This window comes from Cucurbita pepo, chromosome 6, assembly GCF_057944985.1.
Source record: "Cucurbita pepo subsp. pepo isolate OVF chromosome 6, ASM5794498v1, whole genome shotgun sequence".
In the NCBI taxonomy this organism is placed as follows: Eukaryota; Viridiplantae; Streptophyta; class Magnoliopsida; order Cucurbitales; family Cucurbitaceae; genus Cucurbita; species Cucurbita pepo.
In genome coordinates, this window is record NC_141803.1 from 15,900,420 (window position 1) to 15,922,699 (window position 22,280).

General features: G+C 37.4%; 1 protein-coding gene and 3 non-coding genes across 4 annotated transcripts; all 4 read left to right on the forward strand.

Annotated features, from left to right (window-relative positions):
• Positions 1-1,130: 1,130 nt before the first annotated feature.
• Positions 1,131-1,211, forward strand: TRNAL-CAG (transfer RNA leucine (anticodon CAG)). The gene has a single exon. It is a non-coding gene; the product is annotated as a tRNA-Leu (tRNA).
• A 142-nt stretch (positions 1,212-1,353) lies between these two features.
• On the forward strand, positions 1,354-1,434 carry TRNAL-CAG (transfer RNA leucine (anticodon CAG)). Its single transcript has one exon. It is a non-coding gene; the product is annotated as a tRNA-Leu (tRNA).
• Positions 1,435-4,363: 2,929 nt separating this feature from the next.
• On the forward strand, positions 4,364-4,444 carry TRNAL-CAG (transfer RNA leucine (anticodon CAG)). Its single transcript has one exon. It is a non-coding gene; the product is annotated as a tRNA-Leu (tRNA).
• A 971-nt stretch (positions 4,445-5,415) lies between these two features.
• POLA3 (DNA primase POLA3) lies at positions 5,416-14,248 on the forward strand. Its single transcript, XM_087124442.1, has 16 exons — positions 5,416-5,728; positions 5,823-5,873; positions 5,973-6,148; positions 6,335-6,406; positions 6,502-6,613; positions 7,719-7,803; positions 7,887-7,938; positions 8,019-8,080; positions 8,160-8,275; positions 8,358-8,473; positions 10,366-10,434; positions 10,636-10,693; positions 10,939-11,012; positions 11,746-11,794; positions 11,923-12,002; positions 13,962-14,248. The coding sequence occupies exons 1-16, from the start codon at positions 5,611-5,613 to the stop codon at positions 14,022-14,024; spliced, it is 1,353 nt and encodes a 450-aa protein (XP_086980568.1). The 5' UTR covers positions 5,416-5,610; the 3' UTR covers positions 14,025-14,248.
• The last annotated feature ends 8,032 nt before the right edge of the window (positions 14,249-22,280 follow it).

Sequence of the window (22,280 nt, forward strand, 5' to 3'; positions counted from 1 at the left end):
CAAATGGTATCAGAGCAGATATTGAGCGATGTGCCAACAAGGAGGCTGAGCCCCGAAGGGGGGTGGACATGAGGTGGTATGCTAGTAAGAACGCTGGGAGCCAAAGGGGATGGTTGTGAGATCCCATATCTGTTGAGGAGAGGAGGAGAAGGAGAACATGGACACGAGGTGGTGTGCCAGTAAAGACGTAAGGACTTCGGGGTGTGGACATGAGGTGGTGTGCCAGTAAGGATGCTGGGCCCCGAAGGGGGTGGACTCGCCAATGAGGACACTGGGACCCAAAGGGATGGTTGTGAGATCCCATATCTCATTCCTTCTCCAATCGATGTGTGATCTCACAATAAAAGTAATTAGAATTGGAAGCATTTTCGTATTAGAGCAAGGACCTATGGGTTATGGGTCCACCTTGCTTTTGCTACACCACTCTATTTTTTTTAGAAAAGAGGATGAGCTATCGCGATCTGTGCTCTCGAGTGATTGATGGATGTTATCTTCCGTTGAACATGTTTGCTTGTATTGTGCATGATACAGTATGAGTTAGCTCCAGATGTTTGACTGTGTGTTCTCCCCATGAAGCGTGCTTATCTACATTGATCTAGGGTGTTAGAGTTAGGTTGGTACTTAGGTCAGGATGCCTCGAGGGGTCAGAGTAGAATAACATGGAGTCAAAAGCTCGAGTTAAGCCACCTAGCTGGCTTAGGAATCCAATAAACCTCCTCAGCTCCCAGATATGACCAAGAGACGTTTTAAAATCGTAGGACTGACAGCGATACGTATAGGCCAAAGTGGACAATATCTGCTAGTGATGGATTTGAGATGTTACAAAAAAAAAAGTAAACAAATAGTCGAGATGATTGAGTTGATCTAAGGCGCCAATTTTAGGTATAAACATGAGGCTGCACATTGGTTGGAGAGGTATAAACATGAGGCTGATGGTGATATGTAACAGGGTAAAACGAACAACATTTAAAAACCATGAGGCTGACGACGATATGTAACAGGGCCAGAATAAATGACAATAGCTAGCGTGAGATGATGCGTAACGGATCAAAGTGGACAATATCTGCTAGTGTGAGGCTAACGGCGATACGTAATGGGTCAAAGCAAGCAATATCTCTGCTTTAGCGTTAGTCAAGATGGCCGAGTTGGTCTAAGGCGCTAGTTTCAGGCACTAATCCAAAAGGGCATGGGTTCAAATCCCATTCTTGACAATATATTTTATATTGTGAAATCCCACATGGGTTGGAGAGGTATAAACATGAGGCGATGATATGTAACAACGAACAACATTTAAAAATCGTGAGGCATGATATGTAATGGGTCAAGGCGAGCAATATCTCCACTTTAGCATTAGTCAAGATGGCCGAGTTGGTCTAAGGCGCCAGTTTCAGGTACTGGTCCGAAAGGGCATGGGTTCAAATCCCATTCTTGACAAGATTTTTTTTATATTGTGAAATCCAACATGGGTTGGAGGTATAAACATGAGGTGATGTGGAAGAGATCAAAGCCTGACAATATTTGCTAGAGTGAAGAGCAATATGACTGACAATGATATGTAACAAGCAAGCAACATTGGGCAACTTGGCACAATATGACTGACGATGATATGTAACAAGCAAACGATGATATGTAACAAGCAAACGATGATATGTAACAAGCAAACAAAATTGGGCAATTGGGCACAATATGACTGACGATGATATACAACAAGCAAACTTAAGCCTGACGGCGATAAGTAACGAGCGAGCATTAGACAAAATATCTGCTAGTGACTGACGATGATATGCAACAAGCAAACTTAAGCCTGACGGCGATAAGTACGATGATATGTAACAAGCAAACTTAAGCCTGACGATGATATGTAACAAGCAAACTTAAGCCTGACGATGATATGTAACAAGCAAACTTAAGCCTGACGATGATATGTAACAAGCAAACTTAAGCCTGACGATGATATGTAACAAGCAAACAAAATTGGGCAATTGGGCACAATATGACTGACGATGATATGCAACAAGCAAACTTAAACCTGACAGCGATAAGTAACGAGCGAGCATTAGACAAAATATCTGCTAGTGACTGACGATGATATGCAACAAGCAAACTTAAGCCTGACGGCGATAAGTAACGAGCAAGCATTAAACAAAATATCTGCTAGTGATGCTTGTTGATGGCAATACAATACATAACAGATCAAAGCGAGCGGACAGGGTGAGGACAATATCTCTGCTAGGATGAGGTTGACGGCGATTAACGTGTAACGATAATATTTGGCTAGGATAAGCTAGTGTAAGATATTATCCGGATGATAGTAATGGATCAAAGCGGACAATATCTACTAGTGTAATGCTTTAGGATAAGCTAGTGTAAGATACTATCTGGATGATGGTAATGGGTCAAAGCAGACAATATCTACTAGTGTAATGCTCTAATGATAACCCGTAACGAGTTAAAGTGGACAACATATCCTAAGCTGACGACGATACGTAACAGGTCAAAACGGACAATATCTACTAGTGTGAGGCTGATGATAATACGTAACAAGTTAAAGCGGACAATATTTACTAGCGTAAGCCTGACGGCGATATGTAACGAGCGAAAATAGACAATATCTACTAGTGATGCTTGATGGCAATACAATTCATAACAGGTCAAAGCGGGCGGTAGGTAACGGGTTAAAGCGAACAACATATCCTAGGCTGACGACGATATGTAACAGGTCAAAACGGACAATATCTACTAGTGTGAGGCTGATAATAATACGTAACGAGTTAAAGCGGGCAATATTTGCTAGCGTAAGCCTGACGGCGATATGTAACGAGCGAAAATAGACAATATCTACTAGTGATGCTTGATGGCAATACAATTCATAACAAGTCAAAGCGGGCCGATGATAATACGTAATGAGTTAAAGTAGACAATATATCCTAGCGTGAGACTGACAATACAATACATAACAAGTCAAAGCAGGCTGATGATAATACGTAACGAGTTAAAGCGGACAATATATCCTAGCGTGAGACTGACGATGATATGTAACAAGCAAAATTGGGCAATATATGCTTGCGTGAGGCTGACGACGATACGTAACAGGTCAGAATGAATAATATTTGTTAACATGAGGCTGATGGCAATATGTAACGGATAAAAGCGAACAATATCTGCTAGCATGAAACTGACATTGATATGTAACAGGCCAAAGCGGGAAATATCTGTTAGCAATGGGCTTGAGCTCACCTGTAACGGACTAAAATGGACAATATCTGCAAACGTGAGGCTGATAGCCATATGTAACAGGTCAAAATAGACAATATGTGCGAGCGTGAGGCTGAGGACGATATGTAACGGGTCAAAGCGGACAATATCTTCTAGCATGAGGCTGAGGGCAATATGTAACGGGTCAAAGCGGACAATATCTTCTAGCATGAGGCTGATGGCGATACGTAACGGGTCAAAGCAGACAATATCTGGTAGTGTGAGACTGACGGGGATATGCAACAGGTTAAAGTGGACAATAGTTGCTAACGTGGGGCTGACGACGATACGTAATGGGTCAAAGCGGACAATATCTTCTAGCATGAGGCTAACGTTGATAAGTAACAAACAAAAGCGGGCAAATATTTGTTAACATGAGGCTGATGACGATATGTAATAGGCCAAAACGAGTAATATATGTTAACATTAGGCTTGGACTTACGTGTAACAGGCTAAAGTAGACAGTATATGCTAGTGGTGGCTAACTGTGAGGCTGACGGCGATATGTAATGGGCCAAAGCGGGTAATATCTATTAGCGGTGGGCTTGAGCTGTTACAGATGGTATTAGAGCTAGACACCGGGTGGTGTTCTAGCAAGGACGTTAGCCCCCAAGGGGGTGGACTATAAGATCCCACGTCGGTTGAAAAGGGGAACAAAGTACATTCCTTATAAGGGTGTAGAAACTTCTTCCTAGTATACGCGTTTTAAAATTGTGAGGCTGACGACGATATATAATGAGTAAAAGCAGACAATATCTTGAGCTGTTACAAAAACAAAATTAAACACGTACCATTTAAATACATATACATTGGGAAATTTGTATGACTATTGAGTTAAGCCAAGTACTTTCTTGGAGAAATCTCTCGACTTTTGCTTCTCAGATTCATAGAGAATTTTCTTTCAAGTGTCTCCTACAAGTCTGGGTCATTTGTTCGAGTCATAGCTATGAAGATTTTATGGAGAAAGTTCTACTACCAGATCTTATGGAGGAAATTTTAGATCGTTTGAACACATCTGAAACACTTGCACACCTCGATTTCTATCGATTTAAGATTTCGTTTAAACACTTGCCAACACTTGACACACTTACAAAAAGATGAGTAAATAGTCAAGATGGCCGAGTTGGTCTAAGGCGCTAGTTTCAGGTACTAGTCCGAAAGGGCATGGGTTCAAATCCCATTCTTGACAAGATTTCTTATTGTGAAATCTGAGGTTGGCTAGAGAGGTTAATTAAGTGTGCCTCTCTCACCTTTATATTTTTTAAGGCACTCGTTTCCTTTTTCTAATTGGGACCTCCAAATTCACCTTTCGGGGCCTAATATCGCACACCGCCTCATGTCCACTCCCTTCGGGGCTTAGTTTTTTTATTGGCATCCCGCTTCGTGTCCATTCCCTTCGGAGTTTAGTCTTTTCACTGGCACATCGCCCCGTGTCTAACTTTGATACCATTTGTAACAGCCTAAACTCAACGCTAGCAAATATTGTCCTCTTTGGGCTTTCCCCGCTAGCAAATATTGTCCTCTTTGGGCTCCCCAAATCCACCTTCCTTCGGGGCCTAATGTTCTTGCTGGCACACCACCTCGTATCCACTCCCTTTAGGGCTTAGTCTTTTCACTAGCACATCGCCCCGTATCTAACTTTGATACCATTTGTAACAGCCTAAACTCACCGCTAGCAAATATTGTCCTATTTGGACTTTCCCTTTTGAGCTTACCATCAAAATTTTTAAAACGGGTCTAGTAGGGAGAGGTTTTCACAAGTATGTTTCTTTCTTCACTCTAACTGATGTGATATCTCTATACATACATACATATACATATACATATATATATATATATATATATATATATATATATATATATATATATATATATATATATTTTTTTTTTAAATTAGCAATAAATTTAGGTTGATTTCGTTCGACACAATTTAGTTTGAAGGAAACTTATGAACAAATTTTTATCACGACCCAATCCAATTAAAATAAGTTTATAATCGAACGAAATTTTTACGAATTTTTTTATTACCTTTATCCTAATTTTTTATTTTATACATGGCACATATTTTCATTACCATCGGTTCAAACAGACCGAACCGGCCGAACCAAGAGGAAGGGGCAACTTCCCGCCTAAACTTCCTATCTTGCCCCAATCTGTCAGTAGACTCCCGCCATTTCTGTTCCTAATTATATTTGTGTCTGCGGCGTCGAATCCCAGTGCTCCAATCTTCCGATCGAACTTCATAATCTGTTTCCACTGCGATTCATTATCCTATTAGGTTTTTGTTTTGTTTTTCGTTAAATTTTTCCTTCGCCGCTTCAATTGTGCAGTAGTATACAGAGTGCTGTGGCGGAAATGGTTCACGAAGCGGCTGAGAATGGCGGAAGCGATATGGTAATTGACGGGAATGAACAGAAGCCGAAGAACATTGTTTCAAATGTTTTCGATGCGAATTATCTCAAAATTTACTACGGTGCACCATTTATACCTTTTTCGATTTTTTTTTTTAGAAATTTCTGTTCTATGTTTTTCTGCTACTGAAAGGATATGAAATGTAATTGTTGTAGGCAAGCTTTTTCCTTTTGCTGATTTTTTCAAATGGATGTCTTATGGAAATGGTAAGCCCTTGATTCTTGGAATCAGAAACAAAATGTTATCCCGTCAAAAGAACCTAATTAATATTGAATATGCAAATTTCCTGCTTAATGTGGTTGTAGATGGCAAGCATCCGGGCAGTGATCATTCCTATATTGGCCGGAGAGAATTTTCATTCACTTTGGATAATGATATTTATCTACGGTTTCAATCCTTCAACAGTTTATCTGAAATGGAAAGTTCGACCAAGGAAAAATGTCCATTTAAAATTGATATTGGGCCTGTATACAGCGTGGATGTAAGCAAAATTCTTCCCTGTTGCTCTTTTTTTCATAATTTGGTATTAAGTAATCAGATTTGTTTCAAGAAGTGAAGGCTTCAAACATTTTGGATACTTGTTTTTGTGTATTATTTATTTGAATGAGCCTTTTTCCTTTTTGTAATATTCATCTGTGTCTCACACATTTCAACTATTCTGCTTCAGCCTGCAAAGAGACACGCATATGCTGGTGCTAATGTATTTACTCCAGTGGAGAGAGAGCTAGTTTTTGATATTGTAAGCAGATTGTTTGTTAATATGCTCGGTATTCTAATTTAATTATGAAATCCTTTTCGTTGATAAACTAATCGTGGAAATTCCTCCATATGCAGGATATGACCGATTATGATGATGTTAGATATTGTTGTTCTGGAGCTGATGTTTGCTTGGATTGCTGGCCTTTAATGACTGCTGCGATCAAAGTGATTGATACTACTCTCCGAGGTAAGAAACTCGTCATCTGTATCTAAAAAGTCGTTCAAGGTATGATTGCATGCATTCTCACAACTCTTAATTTGAAAAGGAATGAGCATAGGGAAGGTTGTGTGAGATTCCACATCGGTTGGGGAGGAGAACGAAACATTTTTTATAAGGGTATGGAAACCTCTCCCTACTAGATACGTTTTAAAAACCTTGAGGGGAAGCCCAAAGAGGATAATATCTGTTAGCGGTGGGCTTGGGCTGTTATAAATGGTATCAAAGCCAGATACCGGGTGATGTGTCAGCGAGGAGGCTGAGCGTCAAAGGGGATGGACATGAGGCGGTGTGCCAGCAAGGACGCTGGGACTCGAATGGGGGTGAATTGGGGGTCCCACATCGATTGGAGAAGGGAAAGAGTGCCAGCGAGGACGCTGGGCCTCGAAGGGGGATGGATTGTGAGATCCCACTTCGGTTGGGGAGGAGAACGATGCATTCTTTATAAGTGTTTGGAAACCTCTCCCTTGCAGACGTGTTTTTAAAACCTTGAGAGGAAGCCCAAAAGGGAAAGTCCAAAGAGGACAATATCTGCTAGCGGTGGGTTTGGGTCGTTACAGGTTGCATGTCAATGAATGTTAGCTCGCTTTAGAGAAATCACTTACCTTCTTGGTAGTTTCCCCTCCCTGACCCGATGCCTAAGCCTATTTCTTTTTTCACTTTTATTGAGAATGAGATGTTCCATATTGAGCTCTTTAGTGTACTTACTTCTTTTTAGCTTATTTCTAAATTCTTACTTCAACACATTTGGCTAGAAGAGAAGGAGGAAGTAGAATGTGTAAAAGGTGTTGTGCATTCTAAAAAATTCAGATTATTAATTACTGGCTTACTGTCAGTTCTGTTCTGTATTACTACTTTGTCTCCTGCAGCCAGTTATATTTGCAATGCTTATCATTATTTAAATATGTCCATACATTGAGCCTCACAACAATTTTTTCGAAGAGATTTTGAAAAACATGGCACTGTGACATTGTCCAATGCATCTGAGAATTAAGTTTCCAATTGCAGCCCTATGATTAGATAGCGCATGGTTTCCTATTCAGTCCCACCGATACACTTGAAATTTGTGTTGCAGATGACTTCGGATTTAACCACATTCTGTGGGTATTTAGTGGTCGACGTGGTGTTCATTGTTGGGTCTGTGATGGCAAAGCAAGAAGGTAAAGCTAGTAATGAAATTGTTGAATTTACAGTCAAATATATTCTTTGTAAAGGTCTAAAATTTCCACCATCACTCCTGCAGGTTGTCTAATGAACAGCGAGCTGCCATTGCTGACTATTTCCATTTATATCAGGTTATACTATGTTGTTATAAAATATTGGTGAATTTTAGTGTCTTGTGCTATGGAGTTGAATATGGTTGGTTGATGTGCAGGGTAATGAAAATAGTCGCAAGAAAATTTCTCTAACGGGTCCGGTTCTTCATCCATTTCTCGCGTACGTGGTTCTTAATGTTAAGATGTGATGATTCGTTCTCTTTTTTTTTTCTCAGCTAACTTATGTATTTTTTTTCCAGGAGATCATACATCGAAGTTCTCAAGGATAGCTTTGAATCAAAATTGCTTTGTAGTCAAAAGATTTTCTCAACTGAGGAGAGATATGAGAAAATATTAGATATGATTCATGATGAATGTAAGTGATTTATGTATTTGTCTCAGTTAAGTACTGTCAGTATGATAATCTATACGTTAGATACTAATAGAGTTTCTTGCAGCCATTACCTCAGAGCTTCGTGGAAGGTGGCAAGATAATAGGCGATCTTCTAAAAATGATGTTAATTTAGTAAGATGGGAGCAACTAAAAAATATGTTGCAATCAGGGAAACATAAGGTAGAATCAACATCTTTCTCATACTTGCAAGAAATTACAACTTGGAACGGTTCAATGACGAGTACTTTGTGTTGTAATGCTGCAGTTTGGAACAATATTTTTCAAGTGCAATTAGTACCAAAAATAGAGTAGAAGTGATTTATTTACCAATCAGGGGAGGGATAGCCATTAGACATGGTAATTTCCTTAGGGAAGCAAACATAGATTTTGAGCTTGAGGAAGAAAAAGGAGCTACTATTTTCTAAAGGACTTGAACGAGCAAGAGATACTTTATGTTCTAAGGACTTCACTCAACAGTCAAAAGCCCCCTTCCCCCTCTGAAGTCAGTTCACCCTCTTACCTTTCGTCCTCCAATGATAAATTCTTATACCTTTTGTGTTGAGGATTGTTAGGAGGGAGTCCCACGTTGGCTAATTTAGGGAAGGATAATGGGTTTATAAGTAAGGAATACATCTCCATTCTTACGAGGCCTTTTGAGGAAACCAAAAGCAAAGCCATGAGAGCTTATACTCAAAGTGGACAATATCATACCGTTGTGGAGAGTCGTTATTCCTAACATTTTGTCCTCATATGCCTAAGTTCTTAAAAGCTTTAACTGATATCCTCTACCCTTCCCCAGAAATCCAGCCTATTTGTCAAAACAGCTTTCTGCCGTAGGTCTCACATTTATGGTCGATCACTCTCATCTTTCTTCTGGTAAAGGGCCCCCTATTAAAACCTTTGTCCAATCAACAAACCCATCTGCCCTGTTCTCTACCAAAGATTAAAAAAGAGTTTGTTTCTCTAACTCCAAAGTTTCCATGAAAATTTTCTTTGCAAATGGCATGAAACACTTCACCTCCATGGACAGTCATCCTTGTACCAGACTTGATAGACCTCTCAAGCCTTTTTCTACTGAAGGACAACATTTAAGAGAATATAAGTAGTATTTTAATACGATAGGCACCGTTGAGTTGGAATAGAAATTGTATTTTAAATTGCAGAACGATAAATGCAATAAAATATCTCAGGTAACTCGAAGAACTTGTATACCTCCTTTTGGAGCAAGTATAACCCCAAACATATAAACGGTGGCTTGCTTTCACTCCCTCCCACTTCATTCAGAATCTCTTCTTGGTAATGAACTTATTAGCCAATGACTAATATGCCCTTGGTACCCTCGTGGAAACCTCTCTCTAGCAGACGCGTTTTAAAAACCTTTAAGGGAAGCCCAAAAGGGAAAGTCCAAAGAGGACAATATCTGTTAACGGTGAGCGTGGACTGTTACAATGATAGTGTTCTTCGTCAGGCTGGTTTTTTGCAGTTTTATGGGGCATCTGGATTCAAATGAATAATAGAATATTTTTGGACATGATAAGATCTCTAGAGGAGGTTTGTCCTTAGCTTCATTTAATGTCTTGGTCTGGGTGATTGAGTCTAAAGACTTCTGTAATTATTTATTAGGTTTTCTTTCTTTTTTTCTCTTTTTTGGAATGGATCTCTTTTCTGGCTCCTTTTGGTTTGCCTCTTTTGTAAGTCCGTTTTTTGTTGGCTCGTGTTGCAAGCCTTTGGCTCTTCTCTATTCTTTCAGTTTTTTCAATTCAAGTTTGATTATTTATTTATTTATTTATTTATTTATTTATTTTATATTATTTAGACTGATACAAACGTATATATTTCAAGATTTATCATGTGCAATCCAAGTAACTGTGATCTTTATTTTTAGTTGCCTTTTCTCAAGCATCTATCTCCCTTTTCCCCTTTCTTTCTTTCTTTCCAGTAATGCGGCTAGATGTGTCTTGGTGCTACATTTTATTTTCTTTTCTTTTTGAGTCTTCTATGTTGAGTTTAGGAAGTGTAAAGTTCAATTGTGCTACATTTAGACAATAACTGTGACATTTTCCTTTGTTCAGTCACAAGGAATGCGTCGGCATGTTGAAGAGATCGTTTTCTCTTTTACCTACCCTAGGCTTGACTTGGAGGTACGTTTCTTACATGACTTTATCTTAACTAGATTTTTTTCTCCATTTACTGGAATTAGGCCAATCTATTCTAGCTATTTGATTCGTTACATTTTGAATCTTTAATTGGCGTGCATAGGGATTGCAACCAAAATTTCAAATTTACTTGTTAAAGCTGATTTTAGTTTACTCCCTTGATGAGGCAAGTTCTTTATTCTTCAGGTTACTAAACACATGAACCATCTGCTAAAAGCACCATTCTGTGTTCATCCCAAAACAGGTCAGTGTTGGAACTAAATGCTAATATTAGACGAGTTTTGACTTGCCGAAATCTCAATGTGGTCTCAATCTAAAATTAAATTCTTTAACGTTCTTATGGAAAAATATTTTGAAAAATAACCATCAAAATGCACTTGATTTGGAATCCTGCAAGTAATTTGGGTAGTATGAAGGCAATGTTTTCACTTTTGTGGAGCGAAAATGTGTTTACATATTATTGAATCTTCCTGTACCTTTTTATTCCAGGTCGTATCTGTGTCCCGATCGACCCTGAACGCTGTGATGAGTTTGATCCTACTACCGTGCCAACTGTTGCCCAGGTAAGACAACAAGAAATAAAGGGATATTACGTACATAATATTATGTCTTTGCCAACTGATTTGCAGCGAGGAAAATGTTTAATTTTCAATTTAGTACCTGGAAATTTTTCGTGGTTAGTGTTAGGATCACATAACAACGCACACACTCGATCTAGATAAACACAAAGAACAGGAATCGTTCTAAATGAACACAAAGAATAAGAAAGAGAAAATGCAAGGAGTAATATTGGCTAAAAGTTTATATCGATGACTTTAGTATGTAGGTACAATAAGGGAGAATAAAGTTTATATTTGATGACTTTAGGTATGTACAGTAAAAGAAAATACAAAGGCAGAAACTACATTTTCAAAGCAGGGCCTAAGGAGTATATATATATAGTTCAGTTTACTTTATATAGCTATATAACCATCTACCATATATAACTGTCAGCATGTATGACTTTACCAGCTTATTTATAGTAAAAAATGGACCATTTTCATAGTTTTAGTAGAACCATTGAATAAGCTATAAATATTTACCACTATAAATGGACCATTTTCATAGTTTTAGTAGAACCATTGAATAAGCTATAAATATTTACCACATATATAGCTGTACCAGCTTTATGCATTATAGCTGAAGAAAGACGATAAATATGTGTATAGATCAACCGTGATATACAGCAATTGTATAATTATGCTTGATGATAATTTGGCTTCTGATCAATGACTTGAATTATAATAATGATTGCAGCTCCTAGAAGAACTTAATGCAGCAGACATGGAAGTAGATAGTGAGACTGGTACGTTATATGCAACCTTCACTATAGATTCGAGAAGCTCCTACTTTATTTGTTTGGGTAGCTGCGGTAGGATAACTTAATATTAGAGATTAACTAATGCTGTTATAAATCTTTTTGCTATATGACAGACTGGGATAGAACCTCACTTGGGGAATCGATTAGGTTTTTCAGATCGGCATTCTTACAGCCATTACTGAAATCATGCAAGGTAGTTCTTTCTTAATATATGGAGTGAATATCTGACCTTCCAAATTTTAGATCATCATTCTTGTAGGCTCTAAATTGTGCAGGGTAATTATTAGTCTATTAGAAGAACTAGGCTACTAATTATACAGCTTTATAGTTTGTTTGCTTGCTTTCTTGTGGTTTTATTCTGTAGAATGTGTAGTTTATTCGTGGTGGCGTACCTTGATAGTCTCTTTTAGAAGGTTTGGTGGTTTGTATCTTTTCAAACATCAATGCAAAATTTGTTCCTTTGTAAAAAGAAAAGGTTAAAGGTTGAAGCTAGGCTACTTATGGTAGAACTACGTTCATATTTTCTTGCATCATCGTCTGGAATAACCACATTACTTTTATTTTTTCAGTACAAAATTGAGCTTACTTTGAGAAAAATAAAGAATATATGAGGGCATACAAAAAAATCTAGCTCACAAAAGGATCCTCAACTACAAGAACGGACGGTTGAACACAACTCTTTGTGGAAAACACTTGCACTCTTTATTAACACCAATCGAGAAAATATAACAAGACACTCTGTAGAATACTATTCCCACTGAGACTGTCTAGGACTTGTTGGGATGAAAACCTAGGTAGGGTAAAGGGGTACTTCCCTCTAAGACTGTCTAGGACTTGTTGGGATGAAAACCTAGGTAGGGTAAAGGGGTACTTTGCTCTAATTGAGACTGCTCGGGACTTGTTTGGATGAAAACTTAGGTAGGGTAGAGGGGTACTTTACTCTAGTTGAGATTGCCTGAGACTTGTTGGGATGAAAGCCTAGGTAGGGTAAAGGGGTACTTTGCTCTAATTGAGACTGCTCGGGACTTGTTTGGATGAAAACTTAGGTAGGGTAGAGGGATACTTACATCTAGTTTAGATTGCCTGAGACTTGTTGGGGTGAAAACTTGGGCAGGAGGGTAGACGGGTATTTATAGTAGAGGCTAGATAATCTAGTCCTAAAATGTCTAAATTTTTTCTAGGTATCTTTATTCTAAAATACTTAATTCATTTTTCTAATAATAAATATAGAATAAGCTCATATAATTATTGGGCTTGACCTATTGGGCTAGTGATGATATTTTAACACGGATTCCAATCCAAAAGAACGATCAAGCCAATGGTTACAAAAAAATTCAACTAACGGACGCCAATAAAGACTTGGAAACCCCCACTTCCTTCCAATACCTCTCAACCCCTCTAAAACTCGTCATTCCTCTTTTGCGACGCATCCCCCACAAAATAGCAAAATGAGCCCCTACCACAAGTCTTTTCCCTTCATGCTGAAATGGAGAGTTCATCAAGATCTCCTCCATGAAAGAGCCCAATGTTGAGGGTTGTTAGGACGGAGTTTCACATTGGCTATTTAAGGGGATGACCATGGGTTTATAAGTAAGGACTACTCTCTCTTTTGGTTTGAGGCATTTTGGAGAAACCAAAAGTAAAGTCACGAGAGTTTATGCTCAAAATGCTCCAAAAGTAAAGTCAGGAGAGTTTATGCTCAAAATGGACAATATCATACAATTGTGGAGAGTCGTGGTTCCTAATACCAAAGTCCCTATTACACACCATGAAAACCCCAAACAATCTGAAGCAGCCACATTATTAATTAGTTATAGGCAGCATTTTAACCGTCTTGAGCTTGTTATTTATGTCCGATTGGAATTTGTCTAAGTTGAACGTTATGGATATAGCCATCTTCTATTAGGGATTTTTTCTACTGCTATATGGCAAAAGTACAGGGAGGCACTGAGGTTGGCTTACAAGATATTGTAACCTCTTCCTTTTGCATTCCATGCTTTACATGTTTGAATGATATAGACTTTTGTAGCTCAAATGTCGGGTCTGCGACACCTTTTACCCTCTTCTTTTAACGCTCAAACACGCTTTAAATGCACGAATGTTGTATCTTTCGTGAGATAGAGCTCTCAGCCATGATTCTTGTTTCTTGCAGGAGGAGATAGAATCTTCATACAATGCTAAAGTTCAACAGTCGAAGAATCCTCTGAGTTGGTAGAGAGCTATATTAAGTAAGCACACCCTTTTTTAGCTTCTAGAAGTGTTCCATACTTTTCTGCAAAATCTTAAAACTGCTGTGTAAATATAACCAGAGGTAACTTAATTATGTTGAAAGGATCGCTCTGTATATGTAATGTTTGGCTAATTTATTGACATGAGGCTAAAAGACTTGACAGATTATTTTCATTACTGTTAGAGTTAGCTGGAGAACTGATGCTTGTTTCTTTGGGTGTTCTGATGATTTACATTTGATGGTTTAAGGCTCCCCGGGCTTGATCTGGTTTAATACTAAGGTGATTTTCTTTCTTTTTATATATATATATGGGTCCGTGCAGCATTTCCACGATATCCGATATCGTTATGATCAATTAAGGGCCCGTGACCTTTTTAGGTTTCTTGTCGTAGTTATTTTGCTCATGAATCAGTTATCAATCTTTATTTGATACCCTAGGGCAGCAATCCCATTATTTTGATTCTGTGTTCATTAGAAAAATGAACTAAAAGTTGTTGGATGAAAGTCCGACACCGGCTAATTTAGGGAATGATCATGAGTTTATAATTGAGGAATACTATCTCCCATTGGTGTGAGGCTTTTTAGGGAAGCCGAAAGCAAAATCATGAGAGCTTATGCTCAAAGTGAACAATATCATACCATTGTGGAGAGTCGTATTCATCTAACATGGTATTAGAGTCATGTCCTAAACTTAGTCATGCCAATAGATTGACAAATCCTCAAATGTCTAGTAAAGTATTGTGAGCTTCGAAGGCATAGTCAAAAAGTGACTAAAGTATCGAACAAAGGGTGTACTTTGTTCGAAGACTCCAAAAGTAAAAAAAAAGAGTCGAGCCTCGATTAAGGGAAGACATACTTTGTTCAAGGGGTAGTGAAAGTTCCTTTTGGGGATGCCCAAAGCAAAAGCACGAGAGTTTATGCTCAAAGTGAACAATATCGTACCATTGTGGAGAGTCGTGTTCATCTAACAAAAATAAGGTTGTATGAACGAACATCTATATCTCGTAGTTAATAAAAGATATAAAAATTTTGGATCTATGTCTCCAAGGTATTAGGAGATATTTTGAATCTCAAGATCTTTGTTCACACGGTTTTTAATCAATCTATAACGAAAATTAAATGTATTATCCTACCATGTTTGACTATATCAAACACTCTTTATGGCGTCGACTCATGTTATATAACTATTACTATACGTAACATTTTATGACTAGATTGTTATCTACATCCCGTCTTTTTCGTATCAAAACTAAATCTCGATCGGGCTTTGTAAGTTTCTCATTTTAAATTTATTTAGAATTAATTAAAAGCAAACTTACATTGAAGGAAATATAAACTAAAAGTTTTTGGAGAATCCAACCAGATCTATTTTGGAAAATTCTTTCTCAAATTTCTGAACTGACTTGCGATTGTGTAGCACTCACTTCCCAACAACAAGTGAGTTAAACCTATTTGTTCTTGCGTCGCCTACGGCCAAGCGACGTATGCTCGAGCCTTTAGCCTCGATTCAAGAAGAAAGTTTTAGAAAACGGGGGCAGCGTCGCCTACGGCCAAGCGACGTATGCTCGAGCCTTTGGCCTCGATTCAAGAAGAAAGTTTTAGAAAACGGGGGCAGAGAGTTTTTGAAAGCAAAAGGCAACAACGGCTTACTGCATATAACTATCGGGTAGGGGATGTGCTAAATGATCATTTGACTCAACCCAATAATTCTATTTATAAAATGATTTTTTTTTTCAAATCTAAAATAATATATTTTTATATTTAAATCATATTTAAACATTATAAAATATCTCAATATATATTTAACCAATTTAAATTTTATTAAAACTTTAAATATATATTTTTATTTAATATATATAGTATATATTAATTATTTAATTTTAATGTGTTAAAAGCAATAAATATATTCTTTTATTTTATATTTAAATATATAATACACTAAATATTAATTTAAATCCGTCAAATTAAAAATAATTTTCTCATTTTATAGTGAATATATCTAATATAATATAATATATATTAATTTGAACATTAAAAGAAAATTCAACCAAAATCTCATCCAAACTTTAAATATATATTTTTTTATTTAATGGTTAAATATAATAAATATATTATTCTCTTTTATATTTAAAATAATATATTAATTTGATCATTTAAAAAAATAACTAAATTTATGACATACAGATTTTAAGTGGTTAATTAATTTTTATTCGTTAACCCTGGTAAATCTCTTCGTAAATCTCTTCGTATTTGTTAACTATTATACATTATAAGATAAGTTATGTCTATGAATATAATCATTACAAATAAGTCAATTTTTCACGAGTTGTTATGTGAGATCTCACATCGACTAGAGAGGGAAATGACATGGATTTGATAGGAAAACGAATTCCAGTGAGAACGCTGATCCCGAAGGGGGTGGATTGTGAGATCTCACATCGGTTGGAGAGAGAAACGAAATATTCTTTTATAAGGGTGTGGAAACCTCTCCTTAGCAGTCGAGTTTTAAAAACGGGAATCCTGAAAGAGAAATCTCAAAGATGACAATATCTATTAGCGGTGGGGTTGAGTTGTTACAAATGGTATCAAAGCCAGACATTAGGTGGTGTGCCAGTGAGGATGATAGGCCTCGAACGGGATGGATTGTGAGATCTCACACCTATTGGACAGGGGAATGACATTGATTGGTGAGAGGAACGAGTACCAACAAGGACGCTAGGTGTCACAATCGCGGTTTCTAGGCAGCGGATTTGGCGAGTCGGCACCCACTCTCAGCATTGAGTGGGTCAAGCCTACTTCGAGTTACGTTGCCTGCGGTCGGGCAACGTGAATACAAACCTTGAGTCTCGATTTTAAGAGAAGATTTTAGAAAGCGGGGGAGAGGTTTTGGAAAGAGAGTCTTGAAAGCAAGAGAGAGAAATTGAAATTGGTGTTAATATGAGAACGTAAGCAAAAGACAACAACAACCGCTCACTGCATATAACTATCGGGTAGGGAGAAGTTGACAACTAGTCATATCCCCCTATAGTACATTTTGAGGCATTTCATGTCTACCAAACGTAGCCATGACATCGCCGAAACGTCATACTCTTAAAGAAAACAAGAAACATGAAAGCGGTAAAAGAAAGCAATAAAGTAGTACAAGACAAAGGTTTTGGCGTGTCACGAGCATGCAGTCATGAGCAACATGCCTTGGACAAGCATGACCGTGACACTAGGCCTCGAAGGGGGTGGATTGTGAGATCCCACTGTTGGGTTTTATGTCCTAAAACTCATAGTTTGTAAACAAAAACATATTCTATTTTCGATAAAGTTATTATTGTTATTTATTCAGTAAACATTGTTATTGAATAAAGTGAACTTTACGATCATTAATCTAAATCCAATAAACTAAGAACACTTTGGCTATAGTATGATTACTTGAACTATATGTAGAGACATAAGAGTGAATCAAGTGCAAGTATATAGTCAAAATGATTTATAGTATAAGGATAAGGCTGAGTACCTTATTCTGGGGATACTATGGATGCGGCCCACTTTTGTATATGATATAAACAATGTGATCACTAAATTGTACATGTGGAGACATGTGAGTGGGGGCATCCTATGCAATGAGTATTGCATAAGATCGGACCATGAAGAAAACCACTCTCACTTTATAATGTCGTTTACTGTTGAGACTGATTTTCTTTTCATTCGATAACCTAGGTAACTCGGTTTTAATCCTGAGCTAACCATGAACTCCTGTTTATTCGGAATTATCCTTAGATTTGCATGAGCGAGAGTGGCTCTAGTTCGCCGACTCAATAGGCCTCCCATTTCAGGGGTAAGACTAGGTGAATGGCTGGTGACGTGGGGTGCAAGATGAAATTCACTCCTATCCACTTTTAGGGATAGAAGAAAGGTAGTTCTCTTAAGCACTGACTCCAGGTCTTGAACAAGGGGCCCCACCCTCTCATTGGCCTGAGAGGGATTCGGTTTACTAGTTGGACCACAAACCAATTGTTCATTAGAGGATCAGTGAGACATAAGGAACAAGAAGTAACTTTAGGGGTAAAACGGTAAATTGACCCAGCTCTAGTTACGAACAACCTGTGAAGGATCGACTTACTAATCATGGTTATATCACATGGACAGAAATATATCTATAGTGAGGGGAGTGCAACTACTAGGCTATAGTGGAGTGTCCTAGTAGTTAACGAATGTTGGTTAACAAGGTTAATGAGTTTAGCCGGTTAATCTTGGATCGTTGAAGCCCATGATCTATAGGTCCATTAGGTCCCTCTGCTAGCTCATATCGAACTAAACCATAGAACAGTGTGACGAGTGAGTTCGAAGTGTTCGAATTCAAATTAGGGAATATGCGCTACATATATACGATATATTTAACCGCATTTTTGTTTTATTTACGAATTAAACAAAAGGAGAGAATCTGAGAAATTTAAATAAGATTTAAATATCTTAATCAATTATGTGTCGGAATTGATTGGGATTGGCATTTGAATTAATATTAAATATTAATTAAATAGTTTAATTAATCATTTAATGTTACTCTAATTTGGAATTCATTATTCAAATTAATTGTTGAATTAAAATGAAGAAAGTCAAAATGTTGAAAGTCAAAATGTTGACTTCATTTAATGGAAAAATCCATGTTAGTGGAATTTTGAGGTGTCAAAATTTGGTTTAACCAAACTTGCATGCTTGCCAAATAAACCCCACAAGTTTGAGTGGAATTTTGAGTGTCAAAATTTGGTTAACTCAAACATGCATGCTTGCCACATAATCCCAAACATTTGAGTGGAATTTTAAGTGTCAAAATTTGGTGATCTCAGATTTGCATGAACATGCAAACATAGAGTGATCATGGTACATGGAAGGTCTTCTTCTTCTTGGTGGAAAACCTTGAGAAAAACCTCTCACAAACACTCTCTTCACATATACAAAATTCCTCCCAAGTTTAGTCACTCACCGGATTCCACAATCCCGTTCTAAGGCCGGAGGATAGTGGAGAAGACACTAGTGGTGGTTCGAAACCGGTTCGTGAGGAAAAAAGAGTTTGAACTACAAAAGGTTAGTATCTAAACTAATTAAGTTTTAATACTAATGAACATGCTACTTATATACTATAATTAATGTTCTAAAAGTGCCTAAGATTCAATTTGCTTCCGCATGTGTTATATTAACACCATCACCCACATCGATTATGGGTGTGGAAACCTCTCCCTAGTAGACACGTTTTAAAAATCTTGAGAGAAAACCCAAAGAAGACAATATCAACTAGTAGTGGGCTTGAACGGTTACATGTTCATGATTATATCCAGATCAAAAGTCTGGTTTATCTCTTTAATTACATCTTATAGCTTATTTATCACGGGTCCTCTAATGAACATTTTTCTTTTTTATGATTCAACCATAAACTAAGTTTCTCGAGTTTGTGAGAAGGTAGGGTCTCATTATCAAGTCTCGTAATCAGCACTTCAACGAACTACTCATATGTTTACCCTATATGAGAATGAGTAAATTATCTCGTACATTACGTTTACAACTCTCTATTTGGTCAAGTCTCCAAAACGATAGACATATTGAATCGGCTACAAAAGTCACTCGTAGACAGGAGTGTGTAATGATTCAGGATCAAGATCGAGTCACATATAATCATTCAGTGAAAAATTAATCTTCTCGATTAATGTATTTATAAAGAGAGATCAAATATTTTGTGAATCAGTCTATACAAACTCATTGTTTAGGATGCCGTCACTCACATGCCTCCACATGAACGACCTGAATCAAATAATTTGTAACAATTATAAAGTGAGTTGTATCAATAGTATTAGCACGGTAAGACACTCAATCTCACTCAATTACAAAGTGAGTTGATCATAATGTATGTCAACCATATACTGTTCAAGATTATACGAACAATTTTGTATTTTATTTAGAATAGATTATATTATATTGCAAATAGATAATTAATTGTAAGGTTTTAACACATAAGTCCGAACAACAGAGAAATAATGAAAATGACAATGAACTGGAACGACTTTGATATGGTACCGTGGTGAATTTCGAACAAAACAGCTAGAAGATTTAGATTCTATTATGGGCCTCTCCTTTGTCGTTTCGATTGTTCAGAGAATCAGATCGGTTCTATTAAGGACAACAGAAAAGTGTCCGCGTGCGGAAACAGGGGAAGAAAGGGAAAGTGGAAGGGTAAGGAACTTCGTGTCGCGACTGCTCCAGAGGAAGAGTTCCCCAGCAGGAAAACAACTTTCACGTTCAGAGAGAACTTTTTTCGTTGATCATTCCTTGTTCCCTTTCGTGTGAATTCCACGACTTGGATGTTCTCCCCTGTGCCGAACGCCACCGAACACTAAAAACCAACTTATATATATTGTGATATCCCACATTGGTTGGAGGAAAACAAAAAACCTCTCCCTAGCATACGTGTAATGGGGAAACCTAGAAGAGAAAGCCCAAAAACTTTTAGGGGAAGCCCCGAAGGGAAAGCCCAAAGAGAACAATATCTGGATGAGCACCGGTTCGCTATGTAACTCTGAAAGACGCGTTTTAAAGCCTTGAGACAATATATCTGGATGAGCACCGGTTCCGCTGTGTAACTCTAAAAGACGCATTTTAAAGCCTTGAGGCAATATATCTGGATGAGCACCGGTTCCGCTGTTTAACTCTAAAAGACGTGTTTTAAAGCCTTGAGACAATATATCTGGATGAGCACCAGTTCCGCTGTGTAACTCTGAAAGAAGCGTTTTACAGCCTTGAGACAATATATCTGGATGAGCACCAGTTCCGCCTGGTAACTCTGGTAACTCTGAAAGACGCGTTTTAAAGCATTGAGAAAATTTAACTGGAGTATCAACTTAATTGAGTTGAGTTCAAATAAATAAAAATAAACATATAGATATGAATTTACACATTTAATTTAAAACAAAAAATTAGAAATAACGGTCTTTTAACACGAAATATGTAATAAACCACCTATCACCTACTAAATGAAATTTAATGCATACTATTGCCCTATCTTGACTTCCATGACCATTCTAGCGTTCACCGTTATCTATGCAGGGGTCCATGTACTTCTTCACACATGGTCCACGTACACACATATAGACCCACTAGGCGGGCTCGTATACTTACCCCTGAGCCTGACTTGGTCAGACACAACGTATTATACGTCACGCGGACGACTCATAAAATGAAAGATCTGCATGATATCATGGTGGACATAAATATCGAAAGTATGCATCCGTGCTAACATAACATAACGGAGAAGTATCTCGATGCACATGACATATATACATACATGCATGACGTCCCCATGATTTTCATTCATTAACATCATTCCTTTTTTCCTTTCATCTATGACATTGTACATATATGCATCATGAATACATGACAGTCATCACATGATCCATCACATAACTGTACATGGTAATACATAACATAACGTACATAGTAATTCATTTCATTAACATGACGTAATGGATATCACATGCATACATATCATAGCATCATATGTTATTACATAGAATATATACACAACACAAACAATATGATGCAGAAGTCACAAAACATGCACCATCATACATCATTTAATTACCAAACTCAAACAGTAACGTCACTTAACTGATCAGCTTAAGTTGGTGTCACCAATTTATCCTTAATGAAAGTTTGATTTTGTCCTTCGAAATCCAAGTCAACCTACGTGATCCCTTGACATAAATTTTAAGTTTAAACTTCTGCAAAACTATTTCTCTAAATTTTACAATGGTCCATGTGTTAGATTTCATGGGTATGTATGCATGTATCTATCTATCTATTTATCTATATATATATATATATATATAATTTAATACTTCCTTTTTTTTATTCTATATACCGTTTTTTTTTTATTCCTCTCTTAAACTGAACACGAATAGTAATCAGTTTATATCTACGACCTTCATAACAGACTTCTACCCTGAGGTAACTTCATCAATTTCCATGTGCCATTTCTATTTATTGCTCCAGATCCATGGTTTAGATCTATAGCGTCTCCATTTCCACCCTGAGATAACTTCATCAATTTCCATGTGCCATTTCTGTTTATTACTCCAGATCCATAGCTCAGATCCATGGCTTGTCTCCATTTCTCACTCTTCAATGCGTCTTTAAATCAATGTGTCTTCAAAGTTTATAGGTTCAGTAGTGGTAAACATGGCCGAGTGAGCTTCATCATCTTCT